Consider the following 16361-nt stretch of genomic DNA (forward strand, 5'->3'; position numbering starts at 1 on the left):
CTTTTGGGAGAAATGATTCCTTTTGTTGCATATTTATGGTTAAATCATATTTGTTAGTTCTAGTGCAATGATTCCATATGACCGTTCTTCTAGCTGAACATGTTGGGCACATCTTTTTGACTCTTTTGTTTTTGTAAGGTTTTTTAATATGAAAATGTCTGTCACAACATTGTCTCGTTTTTAATGATTGGCTTAAATTAAACATTTTTGTGCCAATAATAAAAATTCTGTCATTTACTCACCCTCATGTTGTTCCAAACCTGTAAAACTTTGGTTCATCTTTGGAACACAAATGCTTAAATTCAATCTGTTCATCATATAAAGCAATCGAGTCTCTTCAGAAAATTTGGACTAAACCACTCAATTCATATGGATTAGTATATGGATTGGTAGTTGCGTAGACTGTCCGTGGAGGGACAGAAAGCTCTCAGATTTCATGAAGCTGAAAGCAGTCTTACGGGTGTGGAACGACATGAGGGCGAGTAATTAATGACAAATTTTTTACTCACTCTTCACTCTTTAAAGGTGGGGGTAAGCCATATTTCAAAAACGCTGTTGGACACTGTTGATATTTGAAGTCAACCCAAACAAACAAACAAACCCACCCCTCTCTTCGTTGCTCCGCCTCCAAAACTCTCACTCCAATCCTAACCACCCTGCTCCGAGTCGGTCTGAAACCGCGAACTTTCTTCAAATCTCCCTCTTGCTGGTTCTCTCTTCTCAATGTTATACGCCCCCTAATGCTGATTGGCTACAAGTTTGTTGTTGGTGTCAGTCTAACTTCCAAACAGTGTTTTTGAAATATGACTTACCCCACCTTTAAAATGAAAAAAAAAAAATTGTGCCAAAAATGAAAATTCTGTCATTATTTACTCAACCTTATGTCGTTCCAAACCTGTAAAACTTTCATTTAGCTTTGGGAACACAAAAGCTTAAATCTGTTCATCATATAAAGCAATTGAGTCTCTTTAGAAAATTTGAATTAAGCCACATAATTCATAAGGATTAGTTTTACAATATATTTCTGAACTTTTTAAAGCGTCAAAGTGGTAGTTGTGTATCTGTCTATGGAGGGACAGAAAGCTCTCAGATTTCATCAAAAAGATCTTCATTTGTGTTTTGAAGGTGAACGAAAGTCTTACGGGTTTGAAACAACATGAGGATGAGTAATTGACAGAGTAAATGAGATCCTTTAAGGATAATGGAGCATCAATGAATAATAACCTCATATAATTTGCATGTTTATGTGTGCAGAAATAGTTCTTGCACAAAAGGGCGCGTGTTCCCTTCCCACAAGTAGTAATTTGCATAAAACATACCAGTACATGTCCATGTAAGGACTCTTTGTACAATGTCACATATATATATATATATTAACACTACCGCTCAAAAGTTTGGGATCTGTAAGATTTTTAATGTTTTTAAAAGAAGTTTCGCCTGCTCACCAAGGGTGCATTTACTTAATTAAAAATACAGTAAAATCAGTAATATTGTGAAATATTATTACAATTTAAAATGACTGTTTTCTATTTGAAAATATTTTAAAATGTAATTTATTCTCGTGTTGTCAAAGCTGAATTTTCAGCATCGTTAATCCAGTCTTCAGTGTCACATGATCCTTCAGAAATCATTCTAATATGATGATTTGCTGCTCAAGAAACATTTATTGTTTAAATATTTGTGTACAATATTTTTTTTCAGGATTATTTGATGAATAGAAAGTTCAAAAGAACAATGTTTGTTTGAAATCTAATCTTCTGTAACATTATAAATGTCTTTACTGTCACTTTTGATTGATTTAATGCATCCTTGCTCAATAAAAGTATTCATTTCTTTAATTTCTTTTCAAAAAAATAAAAATAAAAATTCTTACTGACCCCAAACTTTTGAACGGTAGTGTATAATGCTACAGAAGCTTTGTATTTCAGATAAATGCTGTTCTTTTGAACTTTCTATTCATCAAGGAATCCTGAAAAAAAAGTAAACAACTGTTTTCAACATTGATAATAACAAATATTTCTTGAGGAACTAATCATCACATTAGAGTGATTTCTGAAGGATCATGTGACACTGAAGACTGGAGTAATGATGCTGAAAATTCAGCTTTGCCAACATGAGAATAAATTACTTTGTAAAATATATTCAAATAGAAAACAGTTATTTTAAATTGTAATAATTTTTCACAATATTACTGTTTTTACTGTATTTTTAATTAAATAAATGTAGCCTTGGTGAGCAGACAAAACTTCTTTTAAAAACATTAAAAATCTTACCGATCCCAAACTTTTGAGCGGTAGTGTATGTATAAAATTATAATTTGAATTATTCCACCATAAGATTATTCCCTCCAAATGAAAACACCGAATAGATGTCCTGAGAATTTTGTTTGATGTAGTTTATTATAAAAAGCATTTTTTTTAAGGAAAGACTGCTGTCACTTGACAAATAATATATACAAAGGCATTACAGTGCATATGATTATAACACTAGCCATTTCTCATTCATCTATTTATTAGAAATGAATTCAAGTGACCTAGCACATCCTACCATTTTGAAATACAAGTATACCCAGTGCAATCAACTGTCCATACGTAAAAAAAAAAAAAACCTTTTCAAACTGAGATGATCCAAAATTATCCAGACACAGTCTTTTGTAAATCGCAGTGTTCTCATGTCAAATAAAATATGGCAAAACTCCAATATAAGTGCATATTTATGCATTCAGTAACATTTGCTTCTTTCAGGGATGCTTTGATAATGTAGTACAGCTGCATTTCTCCGTTACTTCATGTTATCAGATCACCGCTGTAGTTGACTGACTGACAGGTCTTCACTGTTGAGAGTGTCTCAGCGTCTGTGTGTCTATATACAGTGTGTGTCTGTACAGTGTCTCACATAGCAGACTGGAATTTGTTCATGTTTCTCTGATGCATACTGTGATGCCTGACCAGCTCATCTGAGCGGGCGAACTTCTTCTGACAGCTGGGCCAGCGGCACGTAAACGGCTTCTCGCCTGAGAACGACAAGAGAGAAAATACAGGAACGCACTTTATTCATGTGCTAGAATGGAATCAGTTCATATGAAACCAATGGATCAAATGGTTTTTGAGAAGTTTAAAAAAAGGCGTACGCACTTGTTTTACCTGTATGAGTCCGAGTGTGGGTCTTAAGGTGGTCTGAGCGTGAAAACTTTCTTTGACATGTCTCACACTGAAAGGGTTTGACACCTACAGGACCAAAGAGAGCAGGAGACAGAGAGACAGACAGCTGCGGTGGGCTTCAGATACTTCATGAAAGTCATGGATTAATGGGTGGGTGGGGCTATCTAGTTCTACAGCATTTGATTGGACAAAAGTTTGAATACGCCCCTAAGTGCAAGATGAGTCAGCAATATTTTTTAGTGATCGACCGATGTATCGGTTTACCGATATTTTTCCCGATATTTAAGCATTTTTCCATAATCGGGTATCGGTTTTGTAATATCGGATTCGCCGATTTACGGCGCCATCTTGTGGCCGTTTTGAGACTTCCTCCGTCTGAGGAGATCAGTCAACAACAACTCAGTGCACAGGTAAAGTATATGTTCTACTTGGTTTGTTTTAATTAATCAACTTTATTTAACATAACAGACATGCACAAATGAGATCTGAGACATAAATTCCTGATATAGTTAATTTATGCAGCTTGTTTCTAAACAATTGAGACGAACTCATTGAGTCACGTAGTGTAATTCGTCATGTCCTGCCCCAATAAAGACGTAACTTTACATGAATTAAATAAAACAGACGTGAATGAGTGCATGTTGAAAATAAAAGCGCTGAATTTAATTCTCTATCTGTTGTATTTGCTCACCATTAGTCTAGAAGAAAAAGTTCGTTCATATTGCTTAGCAACTGACGGATGATCAGGAGGCTTAAGCACGGCCACTGAATGAAACTTTTGACAAGATTATCTTGTTTAAACACCCTAGATTATATTATCATTTACTACATAACAATTATTTCGCTAATACACATATAAATATAGCCTACCGCTTTGTGGAAATTAATTATTTATTATCTCCATGCGCGATCGCGGTTGATTAAGTTATAGTCAAACAGCACTTTGTCAGTTGGCATTTCATGATTTAACGTTAGAATAAATTTAGATCATAAAATGCCAACTGCCAAGTGCTGTTTAACTTTATTAGATTATATAATCATTTGATTTACTACATAACCATTATTTAGTTAATACAAATCTAAATAAATGCAGCTCTGTGGAAATTATTTAGTATCTCCACACGCGATTGCGGTTGAGTAGCCCAATTTATAGTTTTGTGTAAATGCATAGATAAGTTACAGCACTTTGTCAGAAAGCATTTCATGATCTAGACCGACAAAACATAATAATTAATAACACTAGTTGGAAAATGCAATGATGTATGCTGTTTTGTTTGTTACTTTCCTGACAATGTTATATATTCCAGCTAATATTATTCAGTAAAGTTTTTTTTTTTGTATGCAAGGAGGGAGTGATTGTCATAAATAAAATGGTTTGTTCAGCTCATTTGTGTTGTAATAATTGTCAAAAACAGAAGTATAACAGTAAATAAATATCGGTTCTGCATATCGGTTATCGGGTACATAAACATGCAAATAATCGGTATCGGTATCGGTTATAAAAAATCTATATCGGTCGATCACTAATATTTTTGGTCTGTTTTACCAGAAGGTTATACATTCTAATAGTTTAAGATTTTAATGCTAAATGCTGTAAGTTTACGTAACGAATGTTTTAGGGGTACATTACACTCTTAAAAATATAGACTCCAAAGGGCGGTTTTCGCAGTGATACCAAAGAAAAAAACTTTTTTAGTTCTCCAAAGAGCCTTTCAGTGAGCAGTTCCTAAAAGAACCATTTTTTCTTAGTGTAAAGAACATTTTAAAAATCTAAAGACCCTTTTGTGGAACGGAAAGATTCCATTGATGTTAAAGGTTCTTCATGGAACCAAAGATGCCAGTAAAAATAACGATAAAGATGTAGTTCTAAATATAAAAGAATAGAATAGAGTTTACACCACAGCTATAACGATAACTCTATAGAGGAACGATATCCTTGGAATCACTTTCCGAATGAATGTTTTTTTTCAGCTGCTGAACGATAAAACACTGACAGCCAATCAGAATCCATTCGAATATAAGGGCTTTAAAATGGCAGACAACAAAGTTCATCGCCGCGGTCCAGAAAAAGCACCACTGTTTGACAAGTCAAACCCCCTTTTCAATAATACTTTGGATATATGGAAAACAATCGGTCATACCCTCGGAATAAACGCTGAGAGAAGTATAATAAACAAAGATTAGATGATTATGCCAGACTAGCAAACAGTGTAACATAAAAATTAGCTCAGGTATCCAGCGCTATTTTCGACAACATTGCCTCACTTTCTTTGAAGTTGCAGTGAAAAGACTAGGTGTTGTTTTTATTCCTCTATACTGACTAGGTCAGCTAAATTCACTGTTAGATTAGATCGATTACACTAGCTAGATTCACTCGCTGGTTAAAGCCGTGTAAATGCAACAAGAACAGTTCAATGACATAACGTTACAAACTTTGAAACCGCTGCGCACGAGCTTAGAATAAACAGACTGTTATTGTTCGTTGGTGGATGCAAATTTATAGTTATCTTTATAGTTATCGTTCTTGGTGTGAACGGGCCTTCAACAACCTATATTTTTTAAGAGTGTAGCAAAAAAATGACCTCAAATCTACTCCAATATTTCTTTCGTGTGTTGGCTTCTTTTGAAGAGCTGAGGCGTGACTGACCTGTGTGTCTGCGCTGGTGTCTCTTGAGCTGGTCAGATCTGGAAAACCTGCGGCCGCAGCCTGTGTAGTCACACTGGTAGGGCTTCTCACCTGAACGTGACAGAGAACAGCATCATTACATGGCTCTTCTTCTTAAAGTATTTTTCCTGTGTGGAAAAATCTGTGGTCTCTGCCATTAACCTGAAGCTTCCACAAGGGGGCGCCGTTTCAACTCAGCATCAGCATTTTCTAAGTGTCATAAATCATACATTTATCTGTAACACTACTATGAGCTATGCGCTATGAGGTCACCAATTAGCCCACTCCAGATGTTTTTGAGTAATTCTAGTGAATCTTGCTCAATTGAGAGGTGTTTCAATTTACCATGGCAACCTTTTTTCCACTAAAATATACATACTCAATTGGTATTAACAACAGGGACATAAAAAGAAATTAATCAAAAACGACAAGCAGCCTCTTACACAGTTTGAGGGAGATCCCATAGTTATGCACGATTCTTTTACTGTAGTATTATGGTGGAAACTACAGTAATCATGTGATAAAAATAAAGGATAATAATTATATAAAGTGTATATAAAATATATAAAAAGTTTAAATAATAATTTCAGCAATGCACATTTGCTTTTACATATTCACTTAGCAGATGTGTTTATCCAACTGACTTACTACGCAGGTTCTAATTCATTCTAATAATAACAAGAGAAATAGATCGGTTTTTGTGTAATATTTTCAGTAACACTTTCCCTGGACCACAAAACCACGCATATATTTGTAGCAATAGCCAACAATACATTGTGTGGGTCAAAATTATAGATTTTTCCAAAATTATAGATCATGTTCCATGAAGATATTTCATAAATTTCCTACCGTAAATATATCAAAAATGTATTTTTGTGAGTGGATATGCATTGCTAAGAACTTCATTTGGACAACTTTAAAGGCGACTTTCTGCACCCTGCATATATATATATATATATATATATATATATATATATATATATATATAACATATACTGTAAAATGCCTTTTTGGGTGTTTTTTTTGTGATCAGGTTAGACAGTACAGTCATGTTGCCCCCTAAATGACCCCATGTGTGTGTGTGTTTTCCACACACATCATGGTTGTGAATCACAGTTATCAGACTCACACTGTCACTAAAAAAAAAAGTGAGACATTCCTGAAAGCTGTAATTCAAATGTCCAGGGGCCTGATCAAATGAATTTATGTTTTGGAGCTTTTTGCTTCTTCTAATTTAAGTTCCTGCAATCAACATCTGCTTAACTTTTATTGGATGTCTGAAAAATAGATGTGCATTTGAATTATGACTTTGTTATGCATGTTGCATAACACTGTAAATCTTAGCTGCTGCACTTGGACTGTTTGTGACCCCGAACTGAAAATCGTGTATTTCGTATCGTCCACATTCGTCTCACCTGTGTGTTTCCTGCCGTGCATCTGCAGGTGGGACAGTTTGAAGTATCTCTTACTGCAGCCGGGGTAAGAGCACATGAACGGACGCTTCTCACTGGTCTCTGATGATTTAATGGAGGGAGTGATGCCTGGTACTCTCCGCACATCCTGCAGAAAAAACAACGAGAGAAAAATTGGCAATCAACAAACTCTTTTTGCCAATTCTGCTGCACTTTTGAGCCCTTGTTTGTTTTAACTTCTGTGTTACCAAACCCTGCATGAGTTCTGCATCTGAACAAACCCTTTTATCTTGTGGCCTGTTAAATATCAGTTTATCTTTTAAAAGCCTTAATGGGAAAGCTTTAAAGTAAAGTTCTAAACATACACAAACACACACACACACTATTCTCTGGACAGTATCAATTTTCTAAAGCACTGATGGATGTTCACTCATGCTAAGCACACACTACAGACTAAAATGGAGTCTCTTACTGAGACTGTTTTATACACTTCACCTGCTCCGTACGCATATACCTAGTTCAGTCAGGAAACTCTAGATGGCACAGGCTGATAGGTCCTTTACATGCAATCTACAAATATTTCCACATGGCACAAGCTGATTTGCCTCTGCTGATCCTGCATGCAGCCAATGAGATTGCTTACTCAACTTTAAATAATCTGGTTCAGTGCTCGCTGTAGGCTGTTCCTCTGAAGCCCTCCACCTCCCCCAGCTCCACCTGCCTAAATTTGCTACAGGATTTATGTGTCTATTCATGCAGCAGCAGCATATCTTACATGCTCACAGAAGAGTGTCTATGAATGTGAAGGCAGTAGCAAGACCGTACTTGCTCCGCAACAGCAGTGTAGAAAAATCATTAACATTGCCATACTCATTCACATGCCAAAACTACTAAGAGAGTTGTCATGATTGAACTAACAATCTTTTTTCCTTCTCAGTATTCAACAGGCCTGACTAATCAAATACACACTTTTACTCTAAACTTCATGCTTGAGGTGAGGACTGTGTGCTCGCCGCCCTGGCCTTGGACTCGATTCATGGCAGAGCTGCAGAGGGGGAAGTGTGTACGTGACCTTGAGCTGAACTCAAGTATGAAGTATGGGTGTGTGTGAGGATATTTATCCATCTGAGGCATTAGACTTCATAAGAACTTTCATTAATACTAATCAGCAGTAATAATCCAACATTATTACATCACACACAGTGTATATGTACACCTCTGTTCAAAAGTTTGGGGTCAGTAAGATTTTTTTTAAATACTATTATTCGGTGAAGATGCATCAAATTGATCAAATGTGACAATAAAGACATTTATAATTTTATTTACAAAATTAAATGCTGTTAAATGAAATGCTGTTCTTTTGAATGTTCTATTCATCAGAGAATCCTGAAAAAGGTAGAATGTTTTCCATAAAAATATGAAGCAGCACAACTGTTTTCAACATTGATGATAATAATAAGAAATGTTTCTTGAGCAGCAAATCATCATATTAGAATGATTTCTGAAGGATCATGTGACACTGAAGACTGGAGTAATGATGCTTAAAATGAATCCTTTACATCATAGGAATAAATTTTAAAATATATTCTAATAGAAAACAGTTATTTTAAACCGTAATAATATTTGACAAAATTACTGTTTTCACCGTATATTTGATCAAATAAATGCAGCAGAAGAGACAAAATTGTACCGACCACAAAACTTTTAAATGGTAGTGTATAATGTTGTTTACACTGTGTAACTTTGTATATAATTTATATCTTTGATAAAAAAAAAAAATGATAAAAATTTGGAACCAAAAAATATTCAGACACTTTGACCTGACCATGTTTTGCTTAAGTGTTATCTGACATAATTAAGATATATATAAGATTATATAAGTATATATATATATATATATATATATATATATATATATATATATATATATGTTTATTATGAGCAATAAATAATAATTCAGTGCACTTTATGATTATATTATAGTGTGAATGCAATCTGTGTGTGCACATTGGGTATGCGTATGAGTTTGTCTCTGTGTTTAAGTGTGTGTGTTTTGCGGTCACCCACCTGTAATCCTCTGAACACACCATGTGTGTGTATGTGATACTGGGTGCTGCAGCTGTACACCATGGGAGCGGCTCCTGAGGACAGATCCGCCTCATAACTGCCACTGTGACTGGACACAAATACAAAGACAGAGACCAGTTACACAGAGCAGATAAAACAAGACCACTTACACAGGACAAAAGCTTGTTTCCACCACAGAATAAAAAATTTAAAAAAGTAATTAAGTCTTTTTATCTCACAGATGAGACTTTCTGACGCGCAATTGCAAGTTTATATATCTCGCAACTCTGAGAAGAAAAAAAATTTAATTCTAACCTTTTTCTCAGAATTGCGAGTTATAAAATAAAGTGTGAATTAATTAAAGAGAGTAAAAATTTGGAATTACATGAAATAAAGACAATTGCGAGAAAAAAAGGTCAGTTTATATCTTGCACTTCAGACTTTTTTTCTCCGAATTTTGAGACATAAACAGATAAAAAGATAAAAAGTATCTAAAATTACTTCATTTTTATTCCGTGGTGGAAACAAGCTTCCCAGTAAAGAAGATCCAGAAAATACAGATTTGAACATGTTAATGTGAGCTCTGCTATATGAATCTGCTTTTCCTCCTTATTAACAAAAGGATGTTGTTATAGCCAGAAACTGCTGTAAAGCTGCCGTAACTATCATAAATGATAGCAAAGGAGGACTGTTAGTTTGGAGGGGATCTGTAGCGTGGGCAGTAACGGATGAAGAGCTGAAGACCTATAAAGCTTTTTCTTTGTCTGACTCACATCACATCTCAGATTACACAGTCAGCCATAGCTGGTCCAGTCCTCCCACAGCCCATCCATTCATCCGTTCAGCAGATAAACACCCTGTTGTCATGGCAATGGGTGTGAGGAAGGTGGATACCAAATCTTTTATCTGGACAGCTGGCATAAATATTCTGTCCAGCATCCCAGTCACCTATTCCAGTGGCAGAGTTCATCTGCCTTCCTAAACAAGCACACATACACTCAATCACTCAAAAACAACCCAAAATTCCCATAATGCTAAGGGACTTCCCCTCTGCCCTTCAGCCAGTCTGCTTCTCTTCATTTTATCATCTCTCTGTCCCTCTCTTACACACACACACACACACACACTACCCCTCAATGCCCCCTCAGCAGACCCAAGGTCAGACACTCTATCTGGGTTGGACTGGTTGACTGAGCAGGATTCATTCCTGTCTCCTCTACTGTCACCACAGCATAATTCATGCTCCTACTTCAGGCTGTACTTTTGTTTCAAAGTTCAGTGCCACATTAGAGAAGAGTCAAAACAGACATCAATTAGAACAGCACAAGATGGCAGAGATCATGAGATGAGAAGAGAGGTGAGGAGGATATAAAATGGTACATGAATATAAATGAATGGTATAAAAAATGTGCTCTCTTTGTCTCAGGAAAGGAAAGGAAAGGAAAGGAAAGGAAAGGAAAAAAGGAAGAGGAAAGCAAAGGGTTGTAATATAAAGGGTTGGAAAGGGTTGGAAAGGGTCGGAAAGGGTCGGAAAGGAAAGGAAAGGAAAGGAAAGGAAAGGAAAGGAAAGGAAAGGAAAGGAAAGGAAAATGAAAGGAAAGTCCATAAAGAAAAGGAAGAGGAAAGCAAAGGGTTGTAAAATAAAGGGTTGAAAAGGAAAGGGTCGGAAAGGAAAGGGTCGGAAAGGAAAGGAAAGGAAAGGAAAGGGTCGGAAAGGAAAGGAAAGGAAAGGAAAGGAAAGGAAAGGAAAGGAAAGTCCATAAAGAAAAGGAAGAGGAAAGCAAAGGGTTGTAATATAAAGGGTTGAAAAGGAAAGGGTTGGAAAGGTTTGGAAAGAAAAGGGTCGGAAAGGAAAGGAAAGGAAAGGAAAGGAAAGGAAAGGAAAGGAAAGGAAAATAAAGAGTTGTGTCAGGTTGGGTTGGGTTGAGTTGAAAAGGAAAGGAAAGGAAAGAAAAGAAAAGAAAAGAAAAGAAAAGAAAAGAAAAGAAAAGAAAAGAAAAGAAAGGAAAGGAAAGGAAAGGAAAGGAAATGAAAATGAAAGGAAAGTCCATAAAGAAAAGGAAGAGGAAAGCAAAGGGTTGTAAAATAAAGGGTTGAAAAGGAAAGGGTCGGAAAGGAAAGGAAAGGAAAGGAAAGTCCATAAAGAAAAGGAAGAGGAAAGCAAAGGGTTGTAATATAAAGGGTTGAAAAGGAAAGGGTTGGAAAGGAAAGGAAAGGGTCGAAAAGGGTCGGAAAGGAAAGGAAAGGAAAGGAAAGGAAAGGAAAGGAAAGGAAAGGAAAGGAAAGGAAAATAAAGAGTTGTGTCAGGTTGGGTTGAGTTGAGTTGGAAAGGAAAGGAAAGGAAAGGAAAGGAAAGGAAAGGAAAGGAAAGGAAAGGAAAATAAAGAGTTGTGTCAGGTTGGGTTGAGTTGAGTTGAGTTGGAAAGGAAAGGAAAGGAAAGGAAAGGAAAGGAAAGGAAAGGAAAGGAAAGGAAAGGAAAGTCCATAAAGGAAAGGAAGAGGAAAGCAAAGGGTTGTAAAATAAAGGGTTGAAAAGGAAAGGGTCGGAAAGGAAAGGAAAGGAAAGGAAAGGAAAGGAAAGGAAAATAAAGAGTTGTGTCAGGTTGGGTTGGGTTGGGTTGAGTTGGAAAGGAAAGGAAAGGAAAGGAAAGGAAAGGAAAGGAAAGGAAAGGAAAGGAAAGGAAAGGAAAGGAAAGGAAAGGAAAGAGTTGTGTCAGGTTGGGTTGGGTTGGGTTGGGTTGAGTTGGAAAGGAAAGGAAAGGAAAGGAAAGGAAAGGAAAGGAAAGGAAAGGAAAGGAAAGGAAAGGAAAGGAAAGGAAAGAGTTGTGTCAGGTTGGGTTGGGTTGGGTTGAGTTGGAAAGGAAAGGAAAGGAAAGGAAAGGAAAGGAAAGGAAAGGAAAGGAAAGGAAAGGAAATTCTCAAAAGCATAGGTGTTGATATAAAAGAGAAGTCTGTACCTCTTTACACTGGGTGTCAGTGAGCTGACGGGATTCCAGGGAAGACATTCCAACTGGGACGTCATTTGGTACAGATTATCACTGCCAGGGCAGAAGAGATAAATGACAAGTCATGTGACCCAACTTTCACTACTCAGCTTCTCAAGAAGCACAAAGGTTTTTAAAAGGGAAGAGACGAGCCAAAAATAGGATGGAAAAAAGCAACAACAAAAAAAGCAAAACAGAACACAGAGAAAAAGCATTTAAAAACTTCATACAGTGCGTTTTTGGTTCACAGACTCATTAGAAGTGCACGTTGTCAGCAGTGTGGTGTGCTGAGGTCCCTTTCTAATCATCCACCTCTGATTCATAACCAAGTTTAAGGAAGTAGCAAAACTGGAGGCTTGTTTGCTACTGTGGAAACTGCTAACATACACACATCATTATGTTTCACCACATGTTGTTTGGAGCCGTATCTCAGCCAGCTCTCACGTGGTCCTGCCTGGCAAGTCGAGTGTCTGGCACAGTGATGTTATAGTGTGATGTCACACTGATTTCTGGGTATCGTGGGAAGGATTTGTGGAAATGATCTTGACTCATATGCTGTTTGTTCCTTTGCTGTGTGCTAAAGTAGCAGTTTTTGAAGGCCAGACCGCTTCTTTACAAAGTGTATCAAACTACACTATTATTTATTTAATACTAAAAATAAAATCATAATGTTGTTATTATTTAATTAATTAATTAATTGATTTTGAAAGGTGATTTTCTATTTTTTATTTAATAACAATAATAAAAAATAATAATACAATATAATATAATTAAATATAATATAATAATTGGAAAATAAAGAAGTCATGGTGATTTTTCATTATTGGTCTATGACTGGTTGCCACATAGCTTCCCAATAAATCAATTTTCATTACAGCTCACACCAGTGTTTCAAAATGAGAGTTCATTTCTAAGCCAAACACTGATGAAAAGTAAGGTGGAATTTCCCTTTTCACTCCCCCCTAATTTAATTTAATACCCAAGAAATGATGGTTCGTGGAACACAGTGCAACACTACCGGGGTGATGTAAGTGAGTGAGATTGTTTGTGTGAGTGTATTTTCTTGTGATGGTTTCCAAAGGCACGCTTTGTTCGGGTCTTATCAAAACTGGATGCGTTATGTTGGGTTCTGTCTTCTCCTTTTTCTCTAAACTACATGAGAGCAGTATCTGAAGAATGCACACTGATTTCAGTGTCACTGATGAGAAGCTGCATTTCTTTTTTATCTTCTTCTTTCACACCCTTCTATTAAGGGATATTTTCCCCAAAAATGAATATCTTCAATAATTACTCGACCTCTAGTCATTCCGAATCTGTGCGCTGTTACATTTCAATTGGACATGAAAGAGATATTTTGCAGAATCCTCATACAAATCAGTACAATTTTTTTTTTTTCAAAAGAAATTAATTCTAGTATTCAGAAGGGATCGGATGCATGAAATTGAGCAAAGTTCACTTCTTCACTTCATAGACATCTGAACGTCTGAATCATAGTTTCCACAAAAAATATAAAGCAGCACAACTGTTTTCAACATTGATAATTGTAAGAAATGTTTCTTGAGCAGCAAATCAGCATATTAGAATGATTTCTGAAGGATCGTGTGACACTGAAGTAACGGTGCTGAAAATTCAGCTTTGATCACAGGAATAAATTACATTTTAAAATATATTCAAAACCATTTTAAATTGTAATAATATTTCATCATATTAGTATTTACAGTTTTTTATTAAATAAATGCAGCCTTGGTGAGCATAATTGGTGAGACTTGAAAGCTAAAGTTTTGTAAAGTAGTGATTAAAAATAACAGTGTTAGAATGACATGAGGTCAAGTAAACAATGACGGAATCTGATTGCTATTCCAATCAAAGCTCTCATAATAATATTTTTGAATCTTTCGAATACATGGCTCTTTCTGTCCTTCCCCCTCTCTCCTCCTCTCATGTCTCTGGGGAAGGCCAGGCAGAGAAGGAAGAAGAATTTGGAGGAAACGGGCAGTAGATCACTGTGAGTGTATTTTGGCCTGCTGAGAGCTGCTGTGCAGTTCTTAACCTTTGTGCAGACAGCAAGACTCACTGCAGACTTACTCAGGATTTATCTGAGCCATCCAGACTGGGCCTCACTGATGCTCGATTGAGTCACTCAGAGGGGGTAGTGCCATAACAAAGACACAATCAGCAATATACTAAAAATAAAGGTTCTTTATTGGCATAGATGTTTCCGTGAAGAACCTTTAACTTCCACAGAGCCTTTCCATTGCACAAAAGGTTCTTTATAGTGGAAAAAGGTTCTTTACATTAATAAAATGTTAAGCGTAACATGGTTCTTTTAAGAACTGTTCACTGAAAGGTTCTTTGAGGAACCAGAAATGGTTTTTCTACGGCATTGCTGAGGTTTTGAAGAGTGTACACTAATTAATGTGCCTTTTTTAAAAGAATGTTCCAGGTTCAATACAAGTTCAGCTCTATCAACAGCGTACGTGACATGCCGTTGATTACCATTACACAGTTGTTTTTGTAAAAATAGTAAAAATCATCTTTACAGTGACACATGTACAATGGAGATCTATGGGGCAAAGCATTGCATGATGGGAATAAACAGTGCAAAGAAGCAGAACCTGATTTCACCAAGTGCAACATGTTCCTGGATCAACATTTTTGTTGATCCTGGAGTAACATTCAAATTAACCAATCAGATTTGAGGTTTACAAGTTTATGTCAAGTTTAGGCTTACAACCAGGATTAGGTGCTTCAACATCTGTGTTATTCTCCTATCATTTCCCTCTGATTTAAGAGATAAGTTAAGGGTAGGGTTAGGGGTTGGGATACGATTAGGACTAAATTTTCAGAGCAGAAGGTTGTTCCAGGATCAACAAAATATGTTGACCCAAAAGAAAGCATCTAACTCGGCAAATCAGGGATGTGCACAAAAGACATACTGTTTTATAAGTACAGCTGCACAGTTTTACATTATGGGCCGTATCATACACCTGCGCAACGCGGTGCCAGGTGCGACACAAGTGTTTTTGCAAGTTTCAGCCTGACACAGTTATCATTTTCACGTCCAGCGCCACGTTGTTTAAATAGCAAATGCACTCGCGCCCATCTGTTCACCTATGGGAGTGCAGATTATTATTGTATACATAAAGATAACAATACCTACATGTCATAATGCATAGTCATTGCATGTAACAGAATGACCTATTTGCAGTAATGATGAATGAAATTGGCTAATTATTTGATCAATCGTGGCAATACACACATGTATTTAAACTGACTCGTCAAGTTGAGGGTGTCTATATTCCACCATGTAAATAGTGAATCCACCTTGGTTCAAGTGCACCTGCTTTTAAAGGGAATGGAAGATGAGACTCTGATAGGTTTATTGCACATTACTCCCAAAACACACCCATGACTCATTAAGAGACTAGGTACAATGCTTTTGGTCCATGCGCCTGACGTGCCAACTATTTTTTCCGTCGTTAAACTATCAAAAGTGAATTCAGATATGCCCTAAGTGGACCTGCACCATGTGCTTCAGACCATGTGCTTAGATCGTTAAAATAGGGCCCTATGTGTGTGTTAACATGATACTAATGTGATAAAAATCACTTACAGATGGCCGTATGCATCAATTTCGGCAGAAGAGTAACCCTTGACCCGACGCATGACGTAATGACGAACGCGGAAGCGCAGAGGATAGAGCAAAACAAAACACCGGTCACGATTTAGAAGTCTAAAATGAGAATTTTTAAAAGAGAAATGTTGGAGGATTTCAATATAAGAGAAGAGGAGCTTGAGTTTGTTGCCCAGACCTATCTGTTTGAACAGCGAGAGGTGTCAAAGTTTATGCTACTCCTACATCCATAAGGGATTACTCTTTTGGTGTAAGTCGACGTGCGTACATCCATCTGCCGGAAGCTTTTAAAGTTTTAAATATGGATATTTTTCTTACACAAATGCATCGCTTTGCTTCAGAAGGCCTTTATTAATCCCCTGGAGCCGTGTGGATTACTTTTATGATGGATGGATGCACTTTTTTGGGCTTCAAAATCTCATCCTCTATTCACTGCCA

The 16361-nt window shown here is 36.6% G+C and overlaps 1 protein-coding gene across 8 annotated transcripts in view; it reads right to left on the minus strand.

Moving 5' to 3' along the window:
* Positions 1-2380: 2380 nt before the first annotated feature.
* wt1b (WT1 transcription factor b) overlaps positions 2381-16361 on the minus strand; it is a 37974-nt gene continuing 23993 nt past the window's right edge. For 5 of the 8 annotated variants that reach the window (XM_048168889.1, XM_048168887.1, XM_048168888.1 and 2 more), the window contains 6 exons: positions 12263-12343; positions 9306-9414; positions 7242-7386; positions 5809-5898; positions 3135-3227; positions 2381-3013 (listed from right to left, as the gene is read on the minus strand). In XM_048168889.1, coding sequence (XP_048024846.1) covers positions 2892-3013; positions 3135-3227; positions 5809-5898; positions 7242-7386; positions 9306-9414; positions 12263-12343 — 640 coding nt within the window. In that variant the 3' untranslated portion in view covers positions 2381-2891. The remainder of the gene's footprint in view (positions 3014-3134; positions 3228-5808; positions 5899-7241; positions 7387-9305; positions 9415-12262; positions 12344-16361) is intronic. The other 3 variants (XM_048168892.1, XM_048168894.1, XM_048168893.1) reach the window with 3 other exon arrangements.

The sequence above is a fragment of the Megalobrama amblycephala genome, linkage group LG19 (assembly GCF_018812025.1).
Source record: "Megalobrama amblycephala isolate DHTTF-2021 linkage group LG19, ASM1881202v1, whole genome shotgun sequence".
Classification (NCBI taxonomy): Eukaryota; Metazoa; Chordata; class Actinopteri; order Cypriniformes; family Xenocyprididae; genus Megalobrama; species Megalobrama amblycephala.